Genomic DNA, 27,074 nt, shown 5'->3' with positions numbered 1-27,074 from the left:
CACTGTATGTTTTAACGTACACGTGATAAATAAACTTGAATATTGAATCTTAAACCTTGAATATGCTGGGCCTTTGAGCAGCACCACTCTGCTGGAATTGAATTTCGAACTCCCACACCCCAAGCTAAAATAGCATCATGCTAACCTCTACCCCACCGTGTCACCAAAATGAGTTGCAAAGAGTCCTTGAAAGTGAGTTTGAAGGTCATAGAATCAGTTCGGAGTAATGGTGAATGAAGTTAACTATGTCAGTTCAGGAGTCCGATGACAGTAGAGTGTTACGAGAATACACATAAAATTAAGATGTTTGCTGGCCTGGGCTAGCATCAGTGGCATCAGCAGTTGGTCTGCCACCTGCCCTCAGGGGAAGGAGAGATAAGGAACAATGGAGCAGCGTCTGGAGATGTGTAATGAAGGGATGTGGGAGGAAGAGCTGTCTGGAGCGGCTCCCCCCTTTGAACCCTGAACTGTTTGAAGTGATGGACAGGCGATACCCCAGCAGGGGGATAAAAAGGGACAGGTTCGCTAAGACGGACACACGCCACCCGAGGTAACGAGACCCTGGAAGCGGTGCGCCTCTCACGAGTGGTGAGAAGTACCGGACAACGCCCAGGGTGGAAAGGTACGATCAGCGGGAACCCGGTGTGTGTCCGCCCTTGCCTGGGTGCCGGGTTCACTGCAGAGGATCGACCGCATCTGGAGGAGGGGTCACAGTCGGTGACCTCAGGTGACATCACCAAGGACCCGCCCAAGTGCTGTTTGTGAGCCATCTCGCTGGTCTGTGAGTGAAGCTGTGCTGAATGATGAGTTGTTCCTATTCTATGTCTCTCTTCCCCCACCTTGTCCATCGCCATGGCAACGATTACTGCGAACTGAACTTTGAGTCATTTTGAAATTGGTCATTTACCCCTAGACAACGATAGAGCTTGATTGATGCTGTTATCTTAATTCTGTGCACATGTGTGGTTATCATTGTTGAATTGTTGCATTTATTATCCTTTCGATTACTGTGTTGCTTGTTTCTTTAATAAAACTTTCTTAGTTCTAGTACTCCAGACTCCAACTGAGTGATCCATTTCTGCTGGTTTGGCAACCCAGTTACGGGGTACGTAACAAGAGTAATAACTATTCTTAGACTCGGTGGTGTGGGCCAACCTACAACTTCACATATATGTACTCAATGGTGACGAGGGCTTCACCTGTGCTGGACTGGGCTGTTTCCATACCAGGCTGATATGCAGCCAGTTGAGACATTCTTCACTCTGCACCCTATTGAAGTTTATCAAAGTTTTTGGTGATATGCCAACCTACAAAAGTAGAGGTGCTCTCATGCCTTCTTTGTGATGACAAGGACAAGGCTACATCTGTTTGCTTGGAGGAGAGAAAGTTAAGGGAGGACTGATAAAGATGTACAAAATTAAAAAGGATGTAGGGTGGGATTATGAGAAACATTTTTCCTTAGCAAAGGCTTCTGTGAGTACAGGGAATAGACTTAAGTAAACAGCAGGAATTTAGAGGGGATTTGAAGAGAAATCTTTTGCCTGGATATGGTTGGAATTGGGAATGCATTGACTGAGAGTTGGGGCAGGGTGCAGTTGGTAGCAGAGATTTTCACAGCATTGAAATATCTGGACGGACACTTCAAAAGCAATGACACAGAAGGCTGAGGGTCAAATGGTAGAAAGAGGGATAAGTATATATAGTTATGTGATGATTTGTACAGATACGCTGGACTGAAGGTTCTGTTTCTGCGCTGTTTAATGATGATTCTATGACTGCTTTTTAACAAAAACTAGAGTAAATGATGCAGAAATTAAGCAAATTTTTTTTGATGTCATAGAAGCAGGAACTGGCCATTCGAGTCTCTGAGCCTTCTCTATAGTTCAATATTATGGTGGTAGGTCTTCCATCTCAATACCCATATTCCTGTCCACTCCCCATATGCCTGAATGATTTTGGTGCACAGAAGCCTATTCACTTCTTCAAGTACATTTAGCCTCCACAGTTTTCCGTATGGTGAGTCCGTGCCAGGAGCATGTAACTACAGGGGGTGTTTATAACATACAGATTGAGGGTTTAACTTTTAGAATGTATGTAGCCCCAGGATAATGACAACCCCCAGCACATTTTTAGGTACTTACTGATGACTTATGTTAAGTGGTCCAAGTGAATAACCTTGTGCTGCAGTGAGGTAAAGACTAATAAATGTGCAAGTGTGAAATTATCCTCCAAATTATGTCTAAATAACACTAAATACAGGGCAATAGAGTTACACGCCGACATGTACATAAGTATACTCCAGAGATAAAAAGTTTTACTTTTATTGTGAAATAAATGAATTTCATTTAGACATATTTGCATTATAAAGTTAAAGAGCTGATTCCACTAACAGATGGCAATCTAAAATTCCTCTGTCCAATCATGCTGCTATAATTGTACAGGGCCTTTGTGAGTTGCTTTGATCATTCAGTCAATTCTTACTTAATCCAAAAATCAATGACAGATATTGAAAGATCTGGTCTTAACAAGAAATCTTGCATCTTGACCTTTGTCAAAATCTCGTACACCGAGGTACAGAATAAACCATTCTCAAATTAGGTAGTCACTAACTTGTCACTAGTCACTAGTTCTGTAGGGTAGAATTTGCCTTATTTAAAACAAGGTTATCCATTGTTATATCATTATTATTTTGTTGTTCCCCTCAGACCTTTTCCCTAACAACCACATTCATTATTGTACATGATGCCAGACTAAAGGTCCTGCATTTGCCAGTGTTCGCACTGTGGCTCTTTATGAATGGGGCCCTACGGGACGTTGTTTCCACTTTCTTTCTCCATCCAGTGTCAGATAAATCCCTGACTATGGGCACCAGTGTCTCATAAATCATTGCACTATTCTTTGTCACATGCTGTTAGAAATTCTTAACACCAGGGATTTGATATGTTTTAAGCTGTTTTAGCTATTCAATGTTTTGATCTCATTTCTTTCAGAATAATTGAGCATGTTTTAGGGGGCAGAGCAAGTCCTTAACAGATACCGTGAGAAATGATACATATACCGACCATCTCCTGCTCACCTGCGGCTAGAGTACTTTTTAAAATAATTATATCTTTCCTTACAGTCTTTTTGCAACTGTGGTTCTGAACTATTGTGATTGACCTTTGCCTGTTAGCATTGTCCTTGCAGGGGTCCGAACCTTGGTTTCCACGGGATAAATTTATCAAATCTACTGTTAGGGCTTCTGAAATATAAAACAAATGCTGGAGATACTCAGTAAGTTAGACCTCATCTCCTAAGGGAAATGAAGGTGACTCAAGTTTCATACAGAAAACACAGGCTTGGCCACTTTCACACTGGAGTAATGTACACACCCCTACTGACTTACTTTTGTCTTTGCTTGCTGAGTATCCCCAGATCATTCAGAATTCCAATAGCGGCTGTTCTTTGGGTGTCAGTCCTTTCTGGGCTTCCCCAATTCATGCCTGGTTGATTGAAGTCACCCAAACACACTCTCTTGCATAAGCAGCCTTCACCCTGACTTTGAAGTCTGAGTTTTGAATTCAGACCAGGGCAATTTTTCATGTAGCTTACATCCTCCCTGGGGGTCACAAATTTCTCAGCTGAACCTGACACTTCTGACAATGCCAACACCACCCTTTCCTGTTTTTCCCCTGTGCTCTACACTCATTCCTATCTCTGTGTTTAGCCATCTTTCTGATAGTTCCTGCCCATTGTAGATTCCTATTGTCACAACTGTGTTCTGTTCTGTCACATTAATTCTTACACATCTAGCAGACTTATCTTGGCCAAATGTCAAGACAACACTTTGCCAAATGTCAGTTCCATTGTTCCTTGATCAGAATCTTGACAGAGAACTGGGGGGAGACTGAGGGGAGCAGCAGTTGTCCAGGAAGACACATGCTGCTTTTTGTGGGTGGGTAATCTTTCATGTCCCTAGGCAAACATCAATGTCAACTACACTTGGCTGGGAGAGCAGGGTCTGGTTCCCCAATCTGCAGTTCACCATCAGAGATCCTGCTGAAATCCCGAGACTTTGCTGCTGTGATATGATGGGAAAGTAACAGCTGAAAGGAAATGGAGGAGCAGCTGTCTGACTTGCTGAGTTTCCCTGGTATTTTATATAATTTGCTCTAGTTTTCCAGTATCTGCAGAATCGCTTGTGTATATGAACAGCAACCTAAGATAGTGAGGCTTTAAGAAAATCCTGTCTTTCTTTGAACTATTTATATCACAGAATTACTCAGTTATAGAGCTGAAATCATCCATTCTGAGAAAGGCCTAACAGTATTTAAGTTTCCAGTGTAAACATTGTACCTGTGGAGATGGTCAAGATCACAGGCACATGACCTTTGTGCAGAAAGACCACAAACATCTGTGTTCTTCACAACAGAAACTGTAATTGTTTAGGCGAAGTAGTGAGATTGAAGTGAATTGAAACCCCAAGTGAGTAAACTGTAGCTTCTGAATTCTGCACTCTGGAGGTGAGAGCTTGCTTACTCAGTTTCAGTGCTTGCCCCTGGAGACACTGCCAGTACAAGTTTGCATAGCAACGTTCTTGTGCTATTGCCACGTCCCAAAGGAGACCAATAATCGGAATGAGTGAGTTGCCACATGAGGATAGTTCAGCTGCTGGAATTTAGAACAGTGAGAGGGGACTTAATTGAAACATGCAAGATTCTGAGGCTTTTGGACAAGGACAGAATGCTTACTCTTAAAGGAGGATTAAGAGAATTGAGAAATTGGGACCACTGTTTAAAAATAAATGCTTGCCCATTTAACAGGGATGAGGCAAAAGCAATCTTCCGCTCTCGGAAGGCCTTGAGTCTTTGGAACTCTCTTTCTCAAAAGGTTGTGGAAGCAGTTCTCTGAACACTTTTAAGACAGAAATTATGTTTTTAAGTTGTACAGCATTGATAGGGGCCTTATGGGTCACCATGTTCATCGCTAGTGTTTTGTACATCTAGACAAAACTTATTTGCCTGCATTAGGCCCGTATCCCACTATGCCTTGCCTATTCAAATGCCTGACCAAGTGCACCTTTAACATTGTCCCAGAGGAAGTTTACTAGACTAATTCAATCCTCTGGCAGTGTACTTCAGATTATCAATAACTCTCTGCGCAAATAAACTTTCCCCTTAAGCCTTTGCTCTGACCTTAAACCTGTGCCCATTCATTTTGATACTCATGTCATGCGAAAATGTCTCTTACTAACTATGCCTCTTGTAAATGTTACATGCCTCCATCAAGTCACCTCTCCCATCTCTTTAGCCCCACAGAAAAGTAGTCAGCCTAAGCAATCTCTCTTCACAATTAACGTGTACCAATTAGAACAACATTCTGGTTAATCTCTACATAATTGCATCCTTCCCATTGTATCATGGCAAATTCTTGACAGAGGGTGAATGGTTACTGCTGGTGGCATTGAAGTTATAGTCAAGTCAGTCATGAACTTATAAAATAATGGAGCAGGCTTCAAGAGGTGAGGCCCATCTCTGCTCCTAAACACTTAAATGGAAAACGATTAGGAATTCCATGAATTTTGAATGAGTGAAAATTGTATGTAGCAGAAGCAGGTGTACTGGGTAAGAATGCCAAATTAATTATTGCTTCTTGGTTAGCAAGGAGCTCCAAATTAAATGCTGATATTACATTGTGCATTTACATTTTTGGAATAATTTAAAATTCTCTGGAAAAGGTATTACATGTTGATTTCAGATAAATCTACAGTGATAAAAGAATGCCTTTTACAAATTCCTCAAGTAAGTTAAGTACAGTGGTTTGCATAAGATATTCTTTTACACAAAGCCTCTACACATACAATGCTGTTAGAGTTTGGTGGTTCACTCTGTGGGACTGTATAGGCCACCTGTCTTACATCTATGCTTCAACTTCAACTGAATCTGATGAGCTGGCCGGGCTAGGCACTCATTTACAGGAAACAAACGGCACGCTACATGCTTGGGCACAAGCATACAGCGAACAGAGAGCAGGGGACAGTTGAGGCCTGAAGGTCAACGTCTTGTGATCGATATATCCTGGGGTCAAGGCCCAAAGGTCAAATTCCCATGATTGGTGAGTCAGAGGGCGAAGGTCCAGGGCCAAGCACTGGAGGCTTGGTGGTGATCTGTGTGGTGGGAAAGGGGCTTGTTTGGTTGTTGCTGCTGCTTGTGTTATTCTGCTGAACTTTGTGGGTTTGCAACATCGGCACTGGAATGTGTGGTGACACCTGAGGGCTACTCTCAGCACGTTCTTAATTATGTTGGTGGCTAACGCAAACGATGCATTTCACTATATGCCTCGATATAAATGTGATAAATAAATCTAAATCTAAACATCTTATACTGGGGAAAATTAAAATCATTAAAAAATTAAAATAAATCATAGGCCAACGAAGTCGAGGAGATAGGGGCTGACAAACATCCAGCAGCACATGAGGATGGATAGCTTGACCTTGTTTAGTTAAACTGGGTAGAGTGGGGTTAACTCGTGGTTTCTTACCTCCTGCACATGACTTGGAGCACTCTGTGAAGCCCTGATATTCCCAGGCATACAGCTCTTCCCGACCCTGTTGGTTGGCATACATTAGATCAGTCTCTGCACCTTCATAATCTCCTGTTTCGCTGCTGCATGGCCCTGCATAGCAGCCTTGCTCGGTTTGTGGTTTGGGACCTTCACATTCATCATCTGGCAAGTCTTCTACTGACTGTGAGAAGGGCAGCAGAACCTGGCATTTGACCTTTCGAAGCTGGGTACCAGGCCCGCATGTTGTGCTGCATGGAGACCAGGGTCCTGGAATAAAGCTGTGCATAGATGGCATTGAATGTGATGGTAGCCGCAGAAATAACCAAACCTCCACATATCTTTTATAGAACAATGAGGATTATAACTGCACTTTTCAAATAGCCAAATCTAAATTTAAACTTCCTTGTGTACAGAGGTTACATATTAGATCGATAGAGTTGAAAAGCACAAAATGGGTTTCTTCAGCCCAACTCGCCCATGCTGACCGTAATGCCTACTATTCTAAACCCATGTGCCTGTATTAGACCCTTAACCCTCCACTTCATTCTTATCCAAGTATCTACCCAAATACCTTTTAAACTTTGCAACTTCATCTACCTCCACCAATTTCTCTGGCCGCTTGTTCCAGATAACAGCTAACTACTTTATTGTTCCTCAGGATCTTCTTTAAATTTCTTCCCTCTTTCCCTTAACTTGTGCCACCTAGTGTTAGACCATCATACCTGAAGAAAAGGACTCAGGCCATTTACCCCAACCTTGGCTGTCACATCGATAAGTTCACTCCTCAGCCTCCTAGGTTCCATTGATGATAAATCCAGACTATCCAATCTCTCAGATTTCAAAGTTCAAAGGAAATTTATTATCAAAGTACATATGTGTTATCATACACTACCTTGGTATTCATTTTCTTGCAGAAATTTACAGGAAAAAAAATATGATAGAATTTTATGAAAGATTATACATATACAGACAAAGACTGACGGCACCATCTCCTTAAAGGTAAAGCCTTGCATTCCGGGCAACTCTCTTCTGCACTATTTCTAAAGACACCACATCTTTCCTGTAGTGTGGAGACCTGAGATGTGCACCAAGTGTGGCCAATGTTCTTTTACAGTCACAATATAACATCCCAGCTTTTATACTTAACATCTCAGTAGGCATACATACCGATTGCCTTCCACACTACCCTATCCACATGTGTCGTCATTTTCAGCAAGCTATGAATTCACAGCCCAAGCCCTCCTGAATCCCTGCTATTTTACTGTAGACATCCTGTTGGTATCTGACATCCCAAAATGTATTACCTCACACTTGTCTGGATTAAGATCCATCTGCCACAACTCTGTCCAACTTTCAAAATGATCTACATCCCTCTACAACCCTCTTTGCTATCTACTATACCAATTTTTGTGGCATCAGTAAATCTTGTAATCAATTCATTTACATTCTCAAGTTATTTATATACATGAGAACAACAAGAATTCAAGCCATCTATTGCCAAGCCAATTTTAGATATAGCTTGCCAATACTCCTTGAATCATATGCCCTAACTTCCTTGACCAATTTTCCTTCTTGACCTATCTTCCATGCGGGACTTTGTCGCAAGCCTTTGTAAAGCACTTGTAAACCATGTTTACCTCCTGCTTTCATCAACGGTCTCATTTACTTCCTCAAAAAAATTCAAGCAGGTTTATGAGACGTGTCCCCTGCACAAATCCATACAGACTCCTCTTTATCTATTCCTGGCTTTTCAAGTGAATTAAAATCCAATCTTTTTTTTTTACCCCCTTGGAATTTTTTTCCAATAATCTCCTGACTATCAATGTAAGGCTCACTATCATGTAGTTTCCCAGCTTATCTTTATTGCCCTTTTTGAATAAGAGAACATTGGGTATCCTCTAATCTTCTGGTACCTCAACTGTGGATAATGACCATGCTCTCCATAGCATCCTGGAATTGATCACCAGAAGATCAGCATTCTTCTCTCTGAATTTTCCATCCTTCTCGCTGGTGGAAACCAATGAGAAATATTCATTTAGGATCCTGCCCATATTCCCTGCCTTCACACACACAGCTTGCCCATTTGGTCCCTGAGGTGACCTAATCTTTCTCTAGCTATCCTCTTGCCCCTAATTATTTATAAAATGTTTGAGGATTCTCCTTAATCTTCTCACCAAGGCCATTTCATAACAGCTTTTAGCCCTCTAAACCTCTTTTTAGTTCTCTCATACATCCCCTATAAAAACCAAAGCACTCACTCAAAAGCAAGCTGCTTCCCTCTTTTTACTGATCAAGCTTAAATTCTCTTCACAAATCAGGGTTCTATCACTTCAACATCTTTGCATCATACTTTTAAAGGGACATGCTGGTTCTTATTGTGCCGTTAAATGCTCCCTGCTTATATTGTTTTTCGCCTGAAGTTACTCCCAATCTACTTTGCCATGTCTTGCCTTATACTGTTGAAAAAGGTCCTCCCCCAATTTAAGACCTTAACTGTGGACCAGCTTATCTCATTCCATGTCTACCATTAAACTTACTGAACTATAGTTGCATAGAATAGATAGTACAGCACAATACAGGCCCTTCAACTCAGCGGCAGTGTTAGCTGTGAGGAGGATGCTGAGAGGATGCAGGGTGACTTGGATTGGTTACGTGAGTGGGCAAATTCATGGCAGATGCAATTTAATGTGGATAAATGTGAGGTTATCCACTTTGGTGGCAAAAACAGGAAAACAGATTATTATCTGAATGGTGGCCGATTAGGAAAAGGGGAGGTGCAACGAGAACTGGGTGTCATTATACACCAGTCATTGAAAGTGGGCATGCAGGTACAGCAGGCAGTGAAAAAGGGGAATGGTATGCTGGCATTCATAGCAAGAGGATTAGAGTACAGGAGCAGGGAGGTACTACCGCAGTTGTACAAGGCCTTGGTGAGACCACACCTGGAGTATTGTGTGCAGTTTTGGTCCCCTAATCTGAGGAAAGACATTCTTGTCATAGAGGGAGTACAAAGAAGGTTCACCAGATTGATTCCTGGGACGGCAGGACTTTCGTATGATGAAAGACTGGATCGACTAGGCTTATACTCGCTGGAATTTAGAAGATTGAGGGGGGATCTTACCACTAAGAATCCTGCCATTAACCTCGTACTTAACCTTCAAGTTTGATCTTCTAGATTGTATCACTTCACACTTCTCCAGATTGAATTCCATCTGTCATTTCTCTGCCTAGCTCAGTATCTTCTCTATGTCACTTTTTAGCCTATAGCCTTCCACACTACCCAAATACTAACAATCTTTGTGTCATCTTCAGACTTACTAACACAAGTCTTCCTCATCATTTATAAACTCACTAACAGAAGGGGTCCCCGATCTGATCCCTGCAGAACACCACTAGTCATTGACCTCCAGGCAGAATATTCTGCATCTGCTACCACCCTCTGCCTTCTGAGAGGAAACCAATTCCAATTCCACGGAGCCATGTCTCCAAGGATCCCATGCCTCTTGGCTTCCTGGATCAGTATACCATGGGGAACCTTGTTTAGTGCCTTACTAAAGTCCATATACATCACATCCACCGCTCTACATTCATCACTTTCCTTTAATACTTCCTTCAGTGAGAAGACAAAGACCACCAATTTCCCAGCAATCTCTTCCTTTGCTTCCTGTAGTAATCTAGGGTATATCCAGTCCAATTCCAGGAACTTCTCCAGCCTAATTTTTTTTTGAAGCTTCAACACTGCCTCTTCCTTAACCTTGACATGCTCAAGCAGTTTAGCTGCACATCCTGCTCTGACATCACATTTGTCAAGGTCCCTCTCCCTCATGAGCACTGAAGCAAAGTACTGATTAAGGACTTCCACTACCTCCTCTGACTCCAGGCTGTTCTCCTTTATCCAAGCAGTCCTGCTCTCACTCTGCTCATTCTCCTGTTCCTCATGTACATGTAGCATGCTTTGGGGTTTTCTTTAATCCTACTCACCAAGGTCTTCTGGTGTTCCTTTCTAGCTCTCCTAGGAATTCTCTTCTTAAGGTCCTTCCTGGCATTTTTAAAACTCTCAAGAGCCCAGTCTGAATTTTGCTTCCTAAACCTTAAATATGCCTCCATTTAACTCTTGACTAAATGTTCCACCTCTCGTCAACTATAGTTCCTTCACCCGACCATCTTTTCCCTGTCTCAGGGGGACAAATCTACCCAGAACTCCATGGAAGAGCTCGCCAAACAACTTCCACATTCCTGCTGTCCATTTCTGTAAGGACGTCTTTTCCCCAATTTACAATCCTGAGTTGCTGCCTAATGCCATTGTAATTAGCCCTCCCCAATTAAACACTTTCCTTCCCCAGATCCTTGTCTATGACTATTCTCAAGATCATTGAGTTGCGGTCACTATTTCTGAAATGTTCTCCAACTGCAAGATCTATACCACGACCAGGTTCTCTGTGAAAACCATCGGATTTAGAACGTTTGAATTTGTGTGAAACAGTAATATTACTTTCAATAGAATTTTTTAAAAGATCAAATTCACATAAATCCTCTAAAGTCTTTGTATTGTTCAATGAATACAACCTTTTAGATGATCTATTTAATGACTGAAACAAGTTACTCTTCATTGAAGCTTCATTATACTGTGAGAAACCTCACCCTCACACCACTGACTCCAGTTCTACTAACTCTGTAAGAGGCACAGTTATAAGGCCAGACTGGTAGCAGTTCAAACCTCTAGAAGCCACTGTGAGCAACATATTCTTTCTGGTTTTTATTGACGGTCTGTGTCCTAGAGTGAGCAGAAACAAAACAGGAGTTCTGAGATCCAATTCCAGAATGTGTGCTTGTTCAGCTCACATTCCAGCAACAGTCTACTCCCACTGTGGACATTGCAGCTCAAGGACATAACTACTGCAACATCAGAACAAGGCCACTGCACTTCTATAGTGGACAGGTTGAATACCTTCTCGTTAACTCCTGTTCAAATCAGCCAGCTCTCTGAACATGGAGAAATAGCATCACACTATGCATTGAATGTCCAGTGTAACTGCATACCTATCAGGTCACAGAAATGCCTTTTGTTGTGCATGCATGTACACTCAAGTGTGTGTGTGTGTGTGTGTATGTATAAATTAATATGCAGAAATCAACTTTAAAGAGCCATTGCATTTCTGTGATGTGCTGGAAGGCAGGAAAGAGCTTGAAGTTACGTGGAGGAGAAGGTGTTCTGAATTAATGATTTGTGCATTTGCTGATTTGCTAATTTTGGTTAGATGGAGGAGTTTGATATAATCCCAATGTTAGTTGAAATAGTTGTTAAATTAAAGTTGTTTTTCAATATCTAGATTACTTTGCTACCCAATATCCTGATAATGAAAGAACTGAACAAACCTTTTGTAAGTTTAATGAAATAAACTGAATGTATGATTGTGCTCTTCTGCACACCACTGCTGTAATGCATGGCTATTTGAGATATTGTCACCTTTCAGTCAGCTGTCTGGCCCTTCTCCTCTGAGCTCTCCCACTAACAAGGCATTTTTCCCACAGAACTGCCACTGACACCAACAATCATTCCACAGACAAAGTTACTTAGACTACATTTCTTGCTCATTCTGATGTTTCAGCTGAACAGCAACTGAGCCTCTTGACCATGTCTGCATGCTTTTATGTATTGAGTTGCTGCCTCATGATTGACTGATTCGATATTTGCATTAACAAGCAGGTGTACAGGTATACGTAATGAAGTGGCCACAGAGTGTATATATTTATCAAACTTAACTGAACTATATTCATTTTAGCAAAGATTTTTTTACTTGGATTTCATTTTTATACCTGTATTTTGATCTAAATGTGGAAAACTGGCTTTTGAGGTTCTGCTGTTTTAACATTAACTTGGAATGGAATCCTCACAAGACTCTTAATAATTTCTTTTCCCACTCCATGTAATAAAGGCACTGGGAGCCAAGAGTACGCCCCATTATAATGAGATGCACTCTGCAGTCAATATTCCATCGCACAGCATGAAATGGAACAAGATACTATGGAAACAATAATAATCTGACTCCTTGGAAAGTAATGCAAAACATTTGAATGATGGGAGAGCACATTTTAGATATCTCCAAGGCTATCTTCTGATTGATAGTAATAAAAACACAAAATACTGGAAAAATAACTAAAAATATCAAACTACATTATCACTTTCTTACCAGACATGGAGAGTTTATATCTAACTAATTCCACCACAGTTTTCCCACCTCTCCAATGCCCAACAAATCCCTACTCTCACCTCCTGCAGCAGACACACACATTCAATCACATACCCTCCTCCAATCAACCCTCCCCCCCCCACTCCTATGGATCATGGAAAAACAAGTTTACAGAAAGAAACTCACAATGCACTAATGTCTACCCATTTCCTCTCTCCAGCAGTGGACTTTCGTAGATGAATGTGGATTGTCTCACGGCAGATTCCAAATGGGAGATGGGGTGTGTACGTTGCTCATGGAGGATTTCTCTGCTAAGAGGATTGGGTTTGTAAACTGCAACCTGTCAACTTCAGCACTCTATCTCACCCCAGGTCTCCAGGCTCAGACTGGGCTTTTGGATTTGAGGACCAAGAGGAGTATCACCTCAATGTCTTTGACATTGGATGTAAATTACTCTTGACTTACCAGTTTAAATGTAACTAGGCAGAGAAAGGGGAAGGAAAAAATTTGATAGAATGAGAGTGGTGAGCGTAGTGCATACAGTGTTTCGTTAATTATATTGTTGTTAGTAGTGTGTGTGTGTGTGTGTGTGTGTGTGTGTGTGTGTATATACATACATACACACACACACATCTATATTTTATATATATATATATATATATATAGTGACGAGAATACACATAAAATTAAGATGTTTGCTGGCCTGGGTTAGCATCAGTGGCATCAGCAAGTGGTCTGCCACCTGTCCTCAGGGGAAGGAGAGATGAGGAACAATGGAGCAGCATCTGGAGATGTGTAATGAAGGGACGGGAGAGAGAGCTGTCTGGAGCGGCTCCCCCTTTGAACCCTGAACTGTTTGAAGTGATGGACAGGTGATCTGGAGATGTGTAATGAAGGGACGGGAGAGAGAGCTGTCTGGATCGGCTCCCCTTTTGAACCCTGAACTGTTTGAAGTGATGGACAGGCGATACCCCAGCAGGGGGATAAAAAGGGACAGGTTCGCTAAGGCAGGACACACACGACACCACGAGGTAACGAGACCCTGGAAGCGGTGCGCCTCTCACGAGTCGGTGGGAAGTATCGGACCTTAAACGCACAGGGTGGAAAGGTACAATCAGCGGGAACCCGATGTGTGTCCACCCTCGCTTGGGTGCCGGGTTCACGGCAGAGGATCGACCGCATCTGGAGGAGGGGTCACAGTCGGTGGCCTCAGGCGACATCACCAAGGACCTGCCCGAAAGCTGCTTGTGAGCAAATATCGCCAGTCTGTGAGTGGAAGCCGTTTCTGAATGATCAGTCGTTCTCTCTCTCTCTCTCTCTCCCCACGTTGTCCATCGCCATGGCAACGATTACTGCGAACTGAACTACTAAATTGGACTGAACTTTGTGTCACTTTGAAATTGGTCATTTATCCCTAGACAACGATAGAGCTTGATTGATGTTGTTATCTTAATTCTGTGCACATGTGTGTTTATCATTGCTGAACTGTTGCATTTATTATCCTTTCGATTACTGTGTTGCTTGTTTCTTTAATAAAACTTTCTTAGTTCCAGTAATCCAGACTCCAACTGAGTGATCCATTTCTGCCGGTTTGGCAACCCAGTTACGGGGTACGTAACAATATATATATATATATATATATATATACACACACACACACACACACACACACACACACATATATATATATATATATATGTGTGTGTGTGTGTGTGTGTGTGTGTGTGTGTGTGTGTGTGTGCGCGCGCTGTTGTGTGGGATTAGTGAGTCAATCAGTATGGCCTGTGTGTGAGTGCAATGTTTGGGGGTGAAAATGCTCCAAATGTGGAGCTTGTGAGTTGGCTGATAGTGGATTGTGTTTGTGTTTGAGTGTTTAGGTGAACCCGAGAGTGTGTGGTCATGCAACAGGCTACGGGGGACACCACTAGTGGGAGAGCTGAAGAAAATCCCAACATGCAGAGATAAGACTTTAGTTTGGACACAGTCACTGTTTTTCAACTGAACTACTGAAAATCAAGATCATTACAAATAGTTGCTCTGAAAATGTATTAAAGCAAATTTGATATTTCACAATTTTTGATGGACTTTTGTAGCTTCAACGATTGCTCATGTGCAGAGGGAATTTATATTTGCTCCTCCTACCAACATGTTCATTATTATCACTGAACAAGCTTAATGGCAGCAAAACTACCACAAACTTATTTAAAATACTAAATATTGAGGATGATTCCAAGTTAAAATTGTGTTTTGTTTTCACTTGTAATTGTAGCCAGGAATATCTTTCTGTTCCTCTAGCACTAAAGAGCTAATGTGATCTCACATATGGCTTCCAAATTTAAATGTTGGTTTAATGTTTAGAGCACAGAAGCCTGGTGTTGCTGTATTGCTTTTGCCAAAACTGTAACAGTTTGAACAAAAATGCTTAAATCACTTAGTCAATAATATAATCTACAAGAAATCACTCCTGAAAATAGTGCTGCTATTCTAGTATGTGGTAAAACATAAATGCCCTGCCTGGGTGCAAGTAAAAAGAGATTCTTTCAGTGGAAGCGTCTCCAAGGACAAATTTGCTAAGTGCCATTGAGAGAAGAGGGGCCCTGTTATAAAGCTGTACCCTTAAGTGATGCAGGACTTGGAAATAGAGTGCTCCAAGCTGAAATGGATCAAATCACAACTGGAAGCCATCCCCTGACACCTGCCCAATGGTTATGGTCCCATAAGGAATGTCTGGCTGCAGCTGCTGGAGCTTTGAGTGAAACAGGCAGAGCCTGGGGCCACAAGTAATGCTCTCTGCCCCCTGCCCCCTAATTTGGAAATTATGTGCACTGGGGCTGCAGGAGCGAACACAAATCCTTGTAAAACAAGAAATTAATATAAAATGCCAAATCAAAAACAGGGAATGACAAGAAATGTACAGTTTGGGTGGGTTAAAAATGGAGCAGCTGGTTTTAAAACACAAATTCTTCAAAGACAGGGGCTTGTTTTCAGATAAAATTAATGAGGGATTGAGAATCTCTGGAGCGGTTTCCCCAAAGACAGGCAACAAGTGATAAAAAGATACCACTATCTTTACTATATACGATTTTGGACTTGATTTAGTATTTCCCCAGAGATACACTATCCATTTGAATAGGATTGTGATTTGGGCTAGATCTGGGACACAACTCCAAGTGCGGGGAGGGGGGTGTTGGAGGCGGTGTGCCTCAAAAGAAATCTTCAGATACATTCATCATGGAACTGGGGCAGGGGCTAGAGGGGGTGTTCTTGGTCAGTTATGGCATTCATATTAACTGTACTAACAGCATAGCCAGTGAGGACCAGAGAGACTAAACAAATTAAATCATAAGTGTTGAACCCTTGATACAGGCATATTCCTGAGACTATTAGGACATTTCATTTCAAGGCACGAGGCTTCATTCTGAAGTGGAAAAATCAACCAAATTTATACTAGTCTCCTCCTTCCTCTTCCTCCTGAGCAAGACATTTCACGAAATATGACGTAATTTGCACTCAAAATGTTCAGGAGAATTAACTGTGAAAGAGAAGATAAATTCCTAAATTTTCTAATCTGCCTGGTTAGTGCATGTGGATAAGGAGCTTTGGTTTGTAGTTTGAACAGGCTGTAGTGACACAAGACATTTGGAGTTGACACTCAACAACACAAGAGAATAGGAGCAGGTGGGAGGTCTCTTGGTCCCCCATACATGTCCCAGGTCAACTCCTCTGTTCCAGGTCCCCAAGGCCTGAAATCCCCAGATCTTCTGAAAATGTATCTACCTGCATTTTCAATACGAGTAATGATCAAGCCTCCACAATACTCTGAGGCAGAGAATACCCGAGATTCACTAGCCCCTATGAGAAGAAATGTCGACATAACTCAGTTTCACATTACCAGCCTCTTGTCTTGAAAGTAGGCTTCCCTTCAAGTTGCATACCATTCTGCTCAAGTCACTTCCACCAATGAAAGCAGAGAACACAGTCTCTAGAGTCTGTATGAAATAGTTAATAAGAGGTCTGACAACTTGACATGGAGGCTGGGAGTACGAACACTGCCTGATGTGTGCTCTGGGTTAATACAACATTCTTATTACAACAGCCACAGAGAGCTCCATCCATCCTTCCAAACTCATCAACCTCCACCTGTCATGCTCTCTACCAACCCCTCATTGTCCTCACCACTTTGCACCCTGGTTCCTGACTCCAGATTCACCACTGGCTATTGATCCCATTCTGTGATTGATTCCTTTTTGCAGGCTGGATCACTTCTGTACGCCAGTCCTTAAAAGCACCGACCCTTCCCTCCTCACCATAGCTGTTACCTTGACCCAGAGTGTCATGTTGACAGGTGGCAAAGCCCTGAAAGTGGAGCAGGCCTAACTCTCTTCCTACTTTCACACTCACTTGCCTCTCCATTTTATTTTATTTTATTTTTTTTAAAAGATTGAACCAATTATCTGTTCTCCATAGGCCAGCAGCTTGTCCAAAAACATGAAGTCTGGGTTGGTACATTCAAGGTAGAAACTGATACATTTTTGTTTGGTAAGGAGGGGTGTTAGTGATTATGTGGATGAAGCCGGAAAAAGGAATTGAATAAAATCATCTGTTATTGAATGGTAGAATAGATTCAATAGCAGAAGTCTGCTTCTATGTCTTACGGTCTCATGGATAAAACCCCATCAGCACCTGAGGCAGAAAGGACACAATAGACCTGAGCTTGTGCTTGTGATGTAGGTTCTCCTCCAAGTTGGATACAGTCCTGACTTGAAAATATATTGCTGGTCCTTCAGCCTATCTATGTCTAAATCCTCAAAGTCCCTCCCTAATTGCACTGTGGGTGTTCTCACCAAAAGGAGTACAGAAAAGTTTAAGAAGTTGGATCATCCCCACTTTCTCAAGGGTAATGAGGTACGGACAATAATGATGGCCTTCCAAGTGATGCAAATATCCTGAGAAATTATTGGAGAGAACTAGTGTACTTTCTGCTGACATTCACAGTGAGGCTCAGCTGTGTACCAAGTAGGCTTGGGCGATGTGTCAGAAAGTAACTGACCTCCAACACAATATCCCAGCCTCCAGAAACTGAAAAGTAAACCTCAGCAGAGGATCAGGAGAGGTCAGATGGGATTGTTAGGTTGATTCAAACAGACATCTAACTGGTAATTTGCACAACCTTTGCTGAAGGGGAAATAGCTAACATGAAAAGCAAACCCACCCTGGGTCGATGTAATGTGACTCTCCCTTCCTGTATGGCCATGGCTGTATACACACATCAGACCATCTTCACTTGATCTGTGTGACAGACAGTATTAGAACCAACTTAACAGCCTCATTCTCACTGACTTAGACGTTTTTTTAAAATCCCCAAATAGAAATAAAATTCCAACAGACTCACGAAGGCTCCTCGGAAACAACCAGCAGTTCCTCCAGCTCCTGTGCCTGTTTGTACCAGGGCAGCTTTGCTTCCACAGGAAGTCTCTCTATAAATCAAACAAACAAATCAACTGCAGGGTTGAGAAAGGAAGGAAGATGATGAATGTTATGACAAGGTCTCAGTCTCCTCTCAGATACTCTTTCATGTAATTGCGTTTGTTTTTATTGTCTTCAAGATTTCATTGAGAGTGATTGTTTTTATATGTGTTAGTTATTCAATCAGCCAGGAACTGCAAGGTATTATAATCCAAGGTGTAGATACAACGGGGAAATCCAAAAGGAGGTGGACTCTGTGTGTACATTAACAAAGGTTGGTGCACAAACTCATCTGTAGTTAGTAGTTGCTGTTCTGTTGGCAAGTGAGCATCTTACAATTAAATGCCGGTCACATTACCTGATCAGGGAGTTAACTGTTCATCATCACTGCCCCAAGGGCATCAAGGGGACAAAGATATTTACCTGTCTGATAATGATCCCCAGTGTATGTGGCTGGGCATCAAGGGCAATACTGACTATACAAGGAACACAGTGTTGACTGTACCTGTGATGCCGCCCACCCAGACATTCTAAACAACGTTTGTGCACACTTCGAGGCGCACAACAAACGCCACCCACCTTCCAGGTGAGAAGACACCGTCTGTGACAGCAGCAGGTGTGAGAAGGGTTTTGAATCCCTGGCTGAGAACTCAGAGGGTGCACACCACCTCATTGACGTCTTCTCCGACATCTTCACTGCTTCACTCATCCAGTTGCTGTCCCCACGTGCTTCAAAATCAACCACCAAAAATAACTCTGCACCCTCAGAACCAAACAGCTACCACCTGGTGGCACTGATGCTAAACATCATGAAGTGCTTTGGACAGCTGGAAATTGCACATTGCTGCATCACCGGACAATCACTAATATGCTTACTGACTGAACTGCTCTATAACAGATGCCATAGCATCTGTCATGCACCTGGCCCCAACACACCTAGAAAACAAGGGCATTTATGTCAAAATGTTGTTTCTGGATTTCAGTTCGGCATTCAACACTATTCTTCCACTAAAAAGAAAAGAAAACAGAGTCTTGGGAACAAACTCTTCCCCCTCAGTCTAAATACACATGACCGCACGGCCAAACACCCGTGCAATCCCATTGTCAAGTTCACCAATGGCACGACAGTGGTGGGGCTCATCACTAGCAATGATGAGATGGCCTACTGAGAGGAGGTCTGGTAGCAGGCAAATAACTTCCTTCTCAAGGTGAACAAGACAAGGGAGAAGTTTATCGACTTCATTGGAACTCACACCTCTCACACCCCTCTTTATATCAGCACCATGGCATGCAAGCAGTATCAAACTCCCGACACTGCACACCTCACACAATCTCCCATGGTCTAAGAGCACACCCTGTGCAATCCGGGAAGCTCACCAACATCTCTATTTTCTGAGGAGGGTGAGAGAGCTGGTCTATAATACTCACATCCTTCTACAGATGCGCAGTAGAGAGCATCCTAACATGTTACTTCATCGCATGGTACGGAAACTGCACTGTGGCGGACAGGAAGGCTCTATAATGGTAGTCAAAACTGCCCAACGTATCACCGGCACCAGCCTACCAGAAAAAGGGCAGCAATATCATGCAGGATCCCACCCACCCTGCTCATAGACTGTTTGTCTCATTCCCAGCAGGATGCTCTGTAGCATCCACACCAGGACCACCAGACAGTTATTTTCCCCAAGCAGTAAGGCTGATCAACACCTCCAACCACTAACCTACCCCACCATACACCAAGACCACCACTCAGGCTTGAAGCACATACACAATAGCAATACCTACTGCTGTTTACTGATTACAGCTCAGCATTCATCACTAACTGTTCACAAACATTAAGACCTGGGTGTTTGTACCTTCCTCTGCAACTGGATCCTTTACTCCCTCACTGGGAGACCACAGTCAGTGTAGATATTCTTGTTGGAAATCAACACAGGCATTCCTCAAGGAAGCATGCTTAGCCCACCACTCTACTCTCTCTACACTCTTGACTTTGTGGTTCAAACACCATCTGTAAATTCACCAGTCATACAACTGTTGCAGGCAGAATCTCAGATGGTGTTGAGAAGATGTACAGAAGTAAGATAGATTGGCTGGTTGAATGGTGTCACAACAACCTTGCACTCAACATCAGTAAGACTAAGGACTTCAAGAAAGGGAACATATCTCATCGAGGGGTTGGCAGTGGAAAGGGTTAACAGTTTCAGGTTACTGAGCATAAGCATCTCGAGGAACTATCATGGGTCCAACATATTGATGCAATCTCAAAGAAGGAACTCCTGGGGCTCTGCTTCATTAGGAGCCTGAGGAAATTTGGTATGTTACAAGACTTGTAAATTACGACAGATGTATAGCAGAGACAATTCTGACTGGTTGCATCACCGTCTGGTATGAAGGCTCCAATGCACAGAAATGAAGAAAACTGAGATGGTTGTAGACTCAGCCAACTTCATCATGGAGCCTAGCCAGCTCACCATCAAAAGCATCTTCAAAAGGCAGTGCCTCAAGAAGGCAGCATCCTTCATTAAGGACCCTCACCATTCAGGACATGCCCAATTCTCATTGCTACCATCAGGGAGGAGGTACAGGAGCCTGAAGGCACACATTGTTTTAGGAATAACTTCTTTCCTTCCCCCATCAGATCGCTGAACAATCCATGAATACTACCTCACTATTTTGCACTCTTTTTGTACTTTATTTTATATTTCTTATTGTCACTTAATTATATTTCTATTTTCTGCACTGTATTGCTGCCTCTAAACAACAATTTTCATAACACATGTCAGTGTTAATAAACCTGATTCTGATGCTCCTGCTCACAGAAATAGAAACTCTTATTCCTGTAAAAATGCCACTCCTCTTCTCCCATAGGAGTGTCCCTTTCGTTCCTGCCACTGTGGAAATAGCCATAATAGCTTAGGGAAGCGTGGATTATTTTCCTCAAAACAAGCGTAAAAAAAAAGTCATACATGATCCCATCACTTCAGCACATAGTCCTCACTGAGATCTCACTAAGTTCCCAAAAGCCTGGAGTTGAGCAGAAAGATTGGAATCTTTTTCACCCGACAAAGTAAGAATCAGTTTTGTATTTGGAAAGAAGTAACTTTCAGAGCAAAATGGAGGTGTGTAGTATTGGAGGCAATCAGGGGATAATGGGATTCATGCACTGTCAAGACCGCCCAATAAACTCCATACTGACTACAGGGATAGCTACAGAACTCAGAGTTTGGAGCACTGCTGCAAACTCTGAGTGTCAGGTAAGGCAGGTTTTGGCTGTATCCTCAAAGCACCCGTATTGAGGAAGATAGGGAGGGAGGAGCAATTGTCAGTCCTAACTATCGGAGGTCTGTTGATTAGGAAGTCCAACGTCCAGTTGCACAGTGGTGTATTTAGAATGAGGAGGAAGAGTTTGTTCCCCAAGCTCTGTGGGAGAATTGTGTGATATTGGGATTCCTGCGAGAACATACTGAAGTGAAGTTTAATTTAATTTGGGATGTGTGCGAGGGGTAATAGACATTATGTTTTATTGGCTGCTTGTGACACATATCCAGAGCACTACTTTGATTTTGCTTCTGTCTGATATAATTTACAGTGAATAATTTGTTGGGTTGAAGTCTTAGTGTAACAGCAGTACAATCCCAGTCCAGACACAATATGGTGCTTCTCACAAAAACAGCAACTGATCAGCTTACAGAAATTGCCATCACAGGCTACAGTTTGTTACAATTACAGATACTCATTTCAGAACCACTCATTAGAATAATGAAGTGAGAAAATTTTAAAAAACGTAGTTTCATTTTTGGATAAGTGAGTTTTTCTATTCATCCTCCAAGAAATTAAAAGACTTTCCTTGTGGATTGGTCCCAAATGCCCACTGGAACCAAGCCTAAATGTTTGCATCATTCTATAGCAAAGGCCTGAAATGTGGATGAACTGTGATACGGAACTGTTTCAGCATCTGGAGTGAATTTGATGATTTTATGCTCTCAGGGCTGAACTTCCAACATCAAAAAACTGGGAGTGATTTATCCCTGATAGTCCAGGGCCTGTAGTATGTCATCCACTGTGAAATTCATTTTCATGGAACTTAATCAACAAACCCAGAGTGGCTCAAGACTGCAGCATTAGCCAGATGACTGGCTGAATGGTGGGATAGCAAGTTACAAGAATATTAGAGAGATATTAAGAGGTCAAGGAGTGGCAAGGTTGTGGCAAATGGAGAATCATAGGGTCAGAGTTCTATAGCATAAAACGGAGCCAGCTCTTGGCCTCACTCACTGATACTGGAAAAAGATTTTGACTATCTACCCTACATGTTACTCATAATTTTATATATCTCTTATCTGGTCATCCCTCAGTCTCCTTTGCTCTTGGTAAATCAGTCACTGGAAGTAAGCTTGCAGGTACAGCAGGCAGCGAAGAAAGCTAATGGCGTGCTGGCCTTCATAACAAGGGGAATTGAGTATAGGAGCAAAGACGTCCTTCTGCAGTCGTACAGGGCCCTGGTGAGACCACAGCTGGAGTATTGTGTACAGTTTTGGTCTCCAAATTTGAGGAAGGACATTCTAGCTATTGAGGGAGTACAGTGTAGGTTCAGGAGGTTAATTCCCGGGATGGTGGGACTGTCATATGTTGAAAGATTGGAGAGACTGGGGTTGTATACACTGGAATTTAGAAGGATGAGAGGGGATCTGATTGAAACATATAAGATTATTAAGGAATTGGACACGCTAGAGGCAGGAAACTTGTTCCCAATGTTGGGTGAGTCCAGAACCAAAGGCCACAGTTTAAGAATAAGGGGTAGACAATTTAGAACAGAGTTGAGGAAAAACTTTTTCACACAGAGAGTTGTGGATATGTGGAATGCTCTGCCTCAGAAGGCAGTGGAGGCCAATTCACTGAATTCTTTCAAAAAAGAGTTAGATAGAGCTCTTAAAGATAGCCGAGTGAAGGGATATGGGGAGAAGGCAGGAAAAGGGTACTGATTGTGGATGATCAGCCATGATCACAGTGAATGGTGGTGCTGGCTCGAACAGCTGAATGGCCTACTCCTGCACCTATTGTCTATTGTAAAACAAACCAGCCAACCCAATCTCTCCAAAGTGGTAAAGTTGTCCAGTCCAGGTAACAATCTCCTCTGTTCTATCACACCTTTCTTATAGTGTGGCAACCAGAATGGCACGGAATACTCTATGTGTTGTCTAGCCAGTGTCTGTAAATGTCCTAACTTTTATATTTTATGGCCTGACCTATGAAGGCAAATGGTATGAGCATTCTTCACCACCCTGACTCCCTGTGATGCCACTTTCAGGAAACTCTGGTCTTGAATCCTAAGGCCTCTCCATTCAGCAACATTACTTGGTGTCCAATCATTTATTTCACTTCCCAAGATGCATCACATTGTGCTTGTTGGCATAAGACACACCATACAACTTTTCATCTGATTCTATTTTGCTGTAGTCTTAGGCTACGTCCACACTAGATCAGATAATTTTGAAAATGCCGGTTTTGTGTAAAAACGATGGGCGTACACATCAGGTGTTTTTGAAAATACCTCCGTCCACATTAAAATGGGTATTTGGGCAAATCTCCTCCTACTAGGCATGGGCAGGACACATCTACAGAAAACAAGTGAAGAGGAAACGGTATACTATTTCCATTTCCACGGCGGCATTGTGCTATTTCCATTGGTCAAAAACTAGAGTACCTACAACAACAGTGAAAGGAAGTTTTCAGCAATGTCTTCGAGGAATACAAAGAAAACTTCTGCTGGAAAAAGCAGACCGGACTTCTTCATTTGGACAGACAATGAAGTTGAGCTGCTTCTGTGCTTTACAAGCGACTACAAAGTCAGCAAAGGAGCGGAGAACGTGGACTGGGAGTCGTGCCAAACCAAATATAATGACATCCTCAACCGCTATAAAGAATGCTATATGCATTCAAGAAAACAATGAAATGCCATGCTGCTGATACCCTCTGTTCTGGCACGTCATGACACCATTTTTAAAAAGCTCCGGTTACCCCGTACACACTACACAGCCCAACCGGCGTTTTCAGATTTACACGCTCTGCAGAGCGTTTTAGAAAAGCTCCATTTTCGGGGGAGGAAAATGGCGTTTCAGCGTGGACAGAGGGTCAAAACGAAGAGAAAAAGCTTTGATTACAGATTTATCCTGTCTAGAATCATCCTTGCTATGCATTGACTTTCATGTCTTCTGCAAACTTACTAACCGCACTCCTTAAATTCACATCCAACTATTAAAATCTCAAGCAAGTGCCCGTGATCTCGACCATACACCGCTGGGCACAGCGTTGCAATTAAGAGTATCCTTCAACCACAACTCTCTGCCTCCTATCACCAAGCCAGCTCATCTTGATCTCACATATCTTAAACTTCTGGAATAACTTATCATGCGGGATCTTGTCAAATGCCCCTTACTAATGTCCATATCAACACTATATACAGCGCGTTTAAAAAGTATTCACCCTCACCCCCCGAAAGTTTTCATGTTTTATTGTTTTACAGCATTAACTCACAGTGGATTTAGTTTGGCTTTTTTGACACTGATCAATAGAAAAGATTCTTTCATGTTAAAGTGAAGACAAATTGGTCTAAATTTATTACAATTATTAAATACAAAATAACTGATTACTTACCCCTTTAAGTCAGTACAGCTTATTTAGTAGATGCTCCGTTGGCAGTAATTACATCCTTGAATCTGTGTCGTTAGGTCTTTATCAGCTTTGCACATCTGGACACTACAATTTTTCACCATTCTTCTTTACAAAACCACTCAATCTCTACCAGATTGTGGATGGGGATCGTAAGTGAACAACCTTTTTGAAATCCAGCTGCAAATTCTCAATTGGATTGAGGTCTGCACTCTGACTTGGCCTCTCCAGGACATTAATTTTGATTTTTTTTTTAAGCCATTCCTGTGTAGCTTTGGCCTTATGCTTGGGTCATTGTCTTGCTGGAAAACATATTTCCCAAGTTGCAGTTCTCTTGCAGACTGCATCAGGTTTTTCTGCAGGATTTCCCTGTACCTTGCTACATTCATTTTACCCTCTACCTTCACAAGCCTTCCAGGATCTGCTGCAGTGAATCATCCCCATAGCATGATGCAGCCACCACCATGTTTCACGGTAGGGATAGTGTGTTTTTGATGATGTGCGGTGTTTGGCTTATGCCAAACATAGCATTTTTTTCTGATGGCCAGAAAACTCAATTTTGGTTTCATCAGACCATAGAACTTTCTTCCAGCTGACTTCAGAGTCTCCCGTATGCCTTCTGGCAAACTCTAGCTGAGATTTCATGTGCGTGTTTTTTCAACAATGGCTTTCTCTTCACCACACTCCCAGAAAGCTGTGACTGGTGAAGCACCCAAGCAACAGCTGTTGTATGCACAGTCTCTCCCATCTCAGCCACTGAAGCTTCTAACTCCTCCAGAGTTGTCATAGGTCTCTTGGTGGCCTCCCTCACTAGTCCCCTTCTTGGACACTCACTCAGATTTTGAGGACAGCCTGCTTTAGGCAGATTTATAGCAGTGCCATATTCTTTCCATTTCTTGATGATTGACTTAACTGTACTCCAAGGGATACACTATTCAGTGACTCTGAAATTTTCTTGTATCCATCTCCTGACTTGTGTTTTTCAACAACCTTTTCATGGAGTTATTTGGAGCGTGCGTTTATCTTCATGGTGTAGTTCTTGCCAGGATACTGACTCACCAGCAGTTGGACCTTCCAGTTACAGGTGTACTTTTACTATAATCAATTGAAACGCCATGGTTGCACACAGTGATCTCCATTTAACTAATTATGTGACTTCTAAGACCAATTGGCTGCACCAGTGATGATTTTGTGTGTCATATTAATGGGGGTGAATACTTATGCAATCAATTATTTTGTATTTTATATAAGTAATTTATTTAAATTACTTTGTAGGGATTGTTTTCACCTTGACATGAAAGAGTCTTTTTCTGTTGATCAGTGTTAAAAAAGCCAAATTAAATCCACAGTGATGCAATGAACAATAAAACATGAAAACTTCCAAGGGGAGTGAATACTTTTTATAGGCACTGTATAGTCGTGCCTTCACCAATCTGCTTTGTTACCTCCTCATCATAGTTCCAGCTATCTCCTTCGTTGCTTCCTCAAGCATTCTGGTATCGATCACATCTGCACTTAGAGGAGACATAATGGAAGGGTCAGATGCTGAGTCCATTTGGGTGGAACTCGGGAATAGGAAGGGTGCAATCACACTGATGGTTTGAACTACAGACCCCCTAATGGCCGCTGAAACATTGAGGAATAAATACACAGTCAAATTAAGGAGATGTGTAAAAATATTGGGGTTGTTGTCGTGGGGGACTTCAATTTCCCTAATAAAAACTGGGGCCTTCTTTGTGTAAGGGATTTAGATGGGGCTGACTTTGTTAAATGTGTCCAGGAAGGTTTCTTAAAACAATATATGGATGGTCCAATGAGAGGAGGGGTCATACTGGACCTGGTGATGAGTAATGAGCCCAGATAGGTGGCTGATCTTTCAATGGGTGAACAGTGACCACAACTCCTTATCTTTAAGGATAGCTATAGATAGGAATAGGTATGGTCCTTGTGGGAGTGTTTTAAATTGGAGTGGAGCAAACGCTAAGGGCATTAGACAGGAACTAAGCATTAACTGGGAAGACCTTTTCTCTGGCAAGTACACATTAGACACGTGGAAGGTTTTAAAGATCAATTGCAAGAGTACAAGAAAGGTATGTTCCTGTTAGAAGTAAGAATGGGGATGGAAAGATAAGAGAACATTGAATGTCCAGAGAAGTGATGAATTTAGTAAAGAAGAACGAGGAAAAGTATGCAAAGCTTCAG

At 42.2% G+C, this 27,074-nt stretch overlaps 1 protein-coding gene across 1 annotated transcript in view; it reads right to left on the bottom strand.

The window, feature by feature from the left end:
- LOC134346985 (ADAMTS-like protein 1) overlaps positions 1-27,074 on the bottom strand; it is a 546,173-nt gene that overhangs the window by 103,509 nt on the left and 415,590 nt on the right. The window contains exons 15-16 of the mRNA XM_063048923.1: positions 18,127-18,211; positions 6,520-6,821 (exon numbers count right to left, since the gene is read on the bottom strand). Coding sequence (XP_062904993.1) covers positions 6,520-6,821; positions 18,127-18,211 — 387 coding nt within the window. The remainder of the gene's footprint in view (positions 1-6,519; positions 6,822-18,126; positions 18,212-27,074) is intronic.

The sequence above is a fragment of the Mobula hypostoma genome, chromosome 5 (assembly GCF_963921235.1).
Source record: "Mobula hypostoma chromosome 5, sMobHyp1.1, whole genome shotgun sequence".
NCBI lineage: Eukaryota > Metazoa > Chordata > Chondrichthyes > Myliobatiformes > Myliobatidae > Mobula > Mobula hypostoma.
Note: the sequence above shows the minus strand (reverse complement) of the source record. Positions and strands in the feature narration are given on the sequence as shown.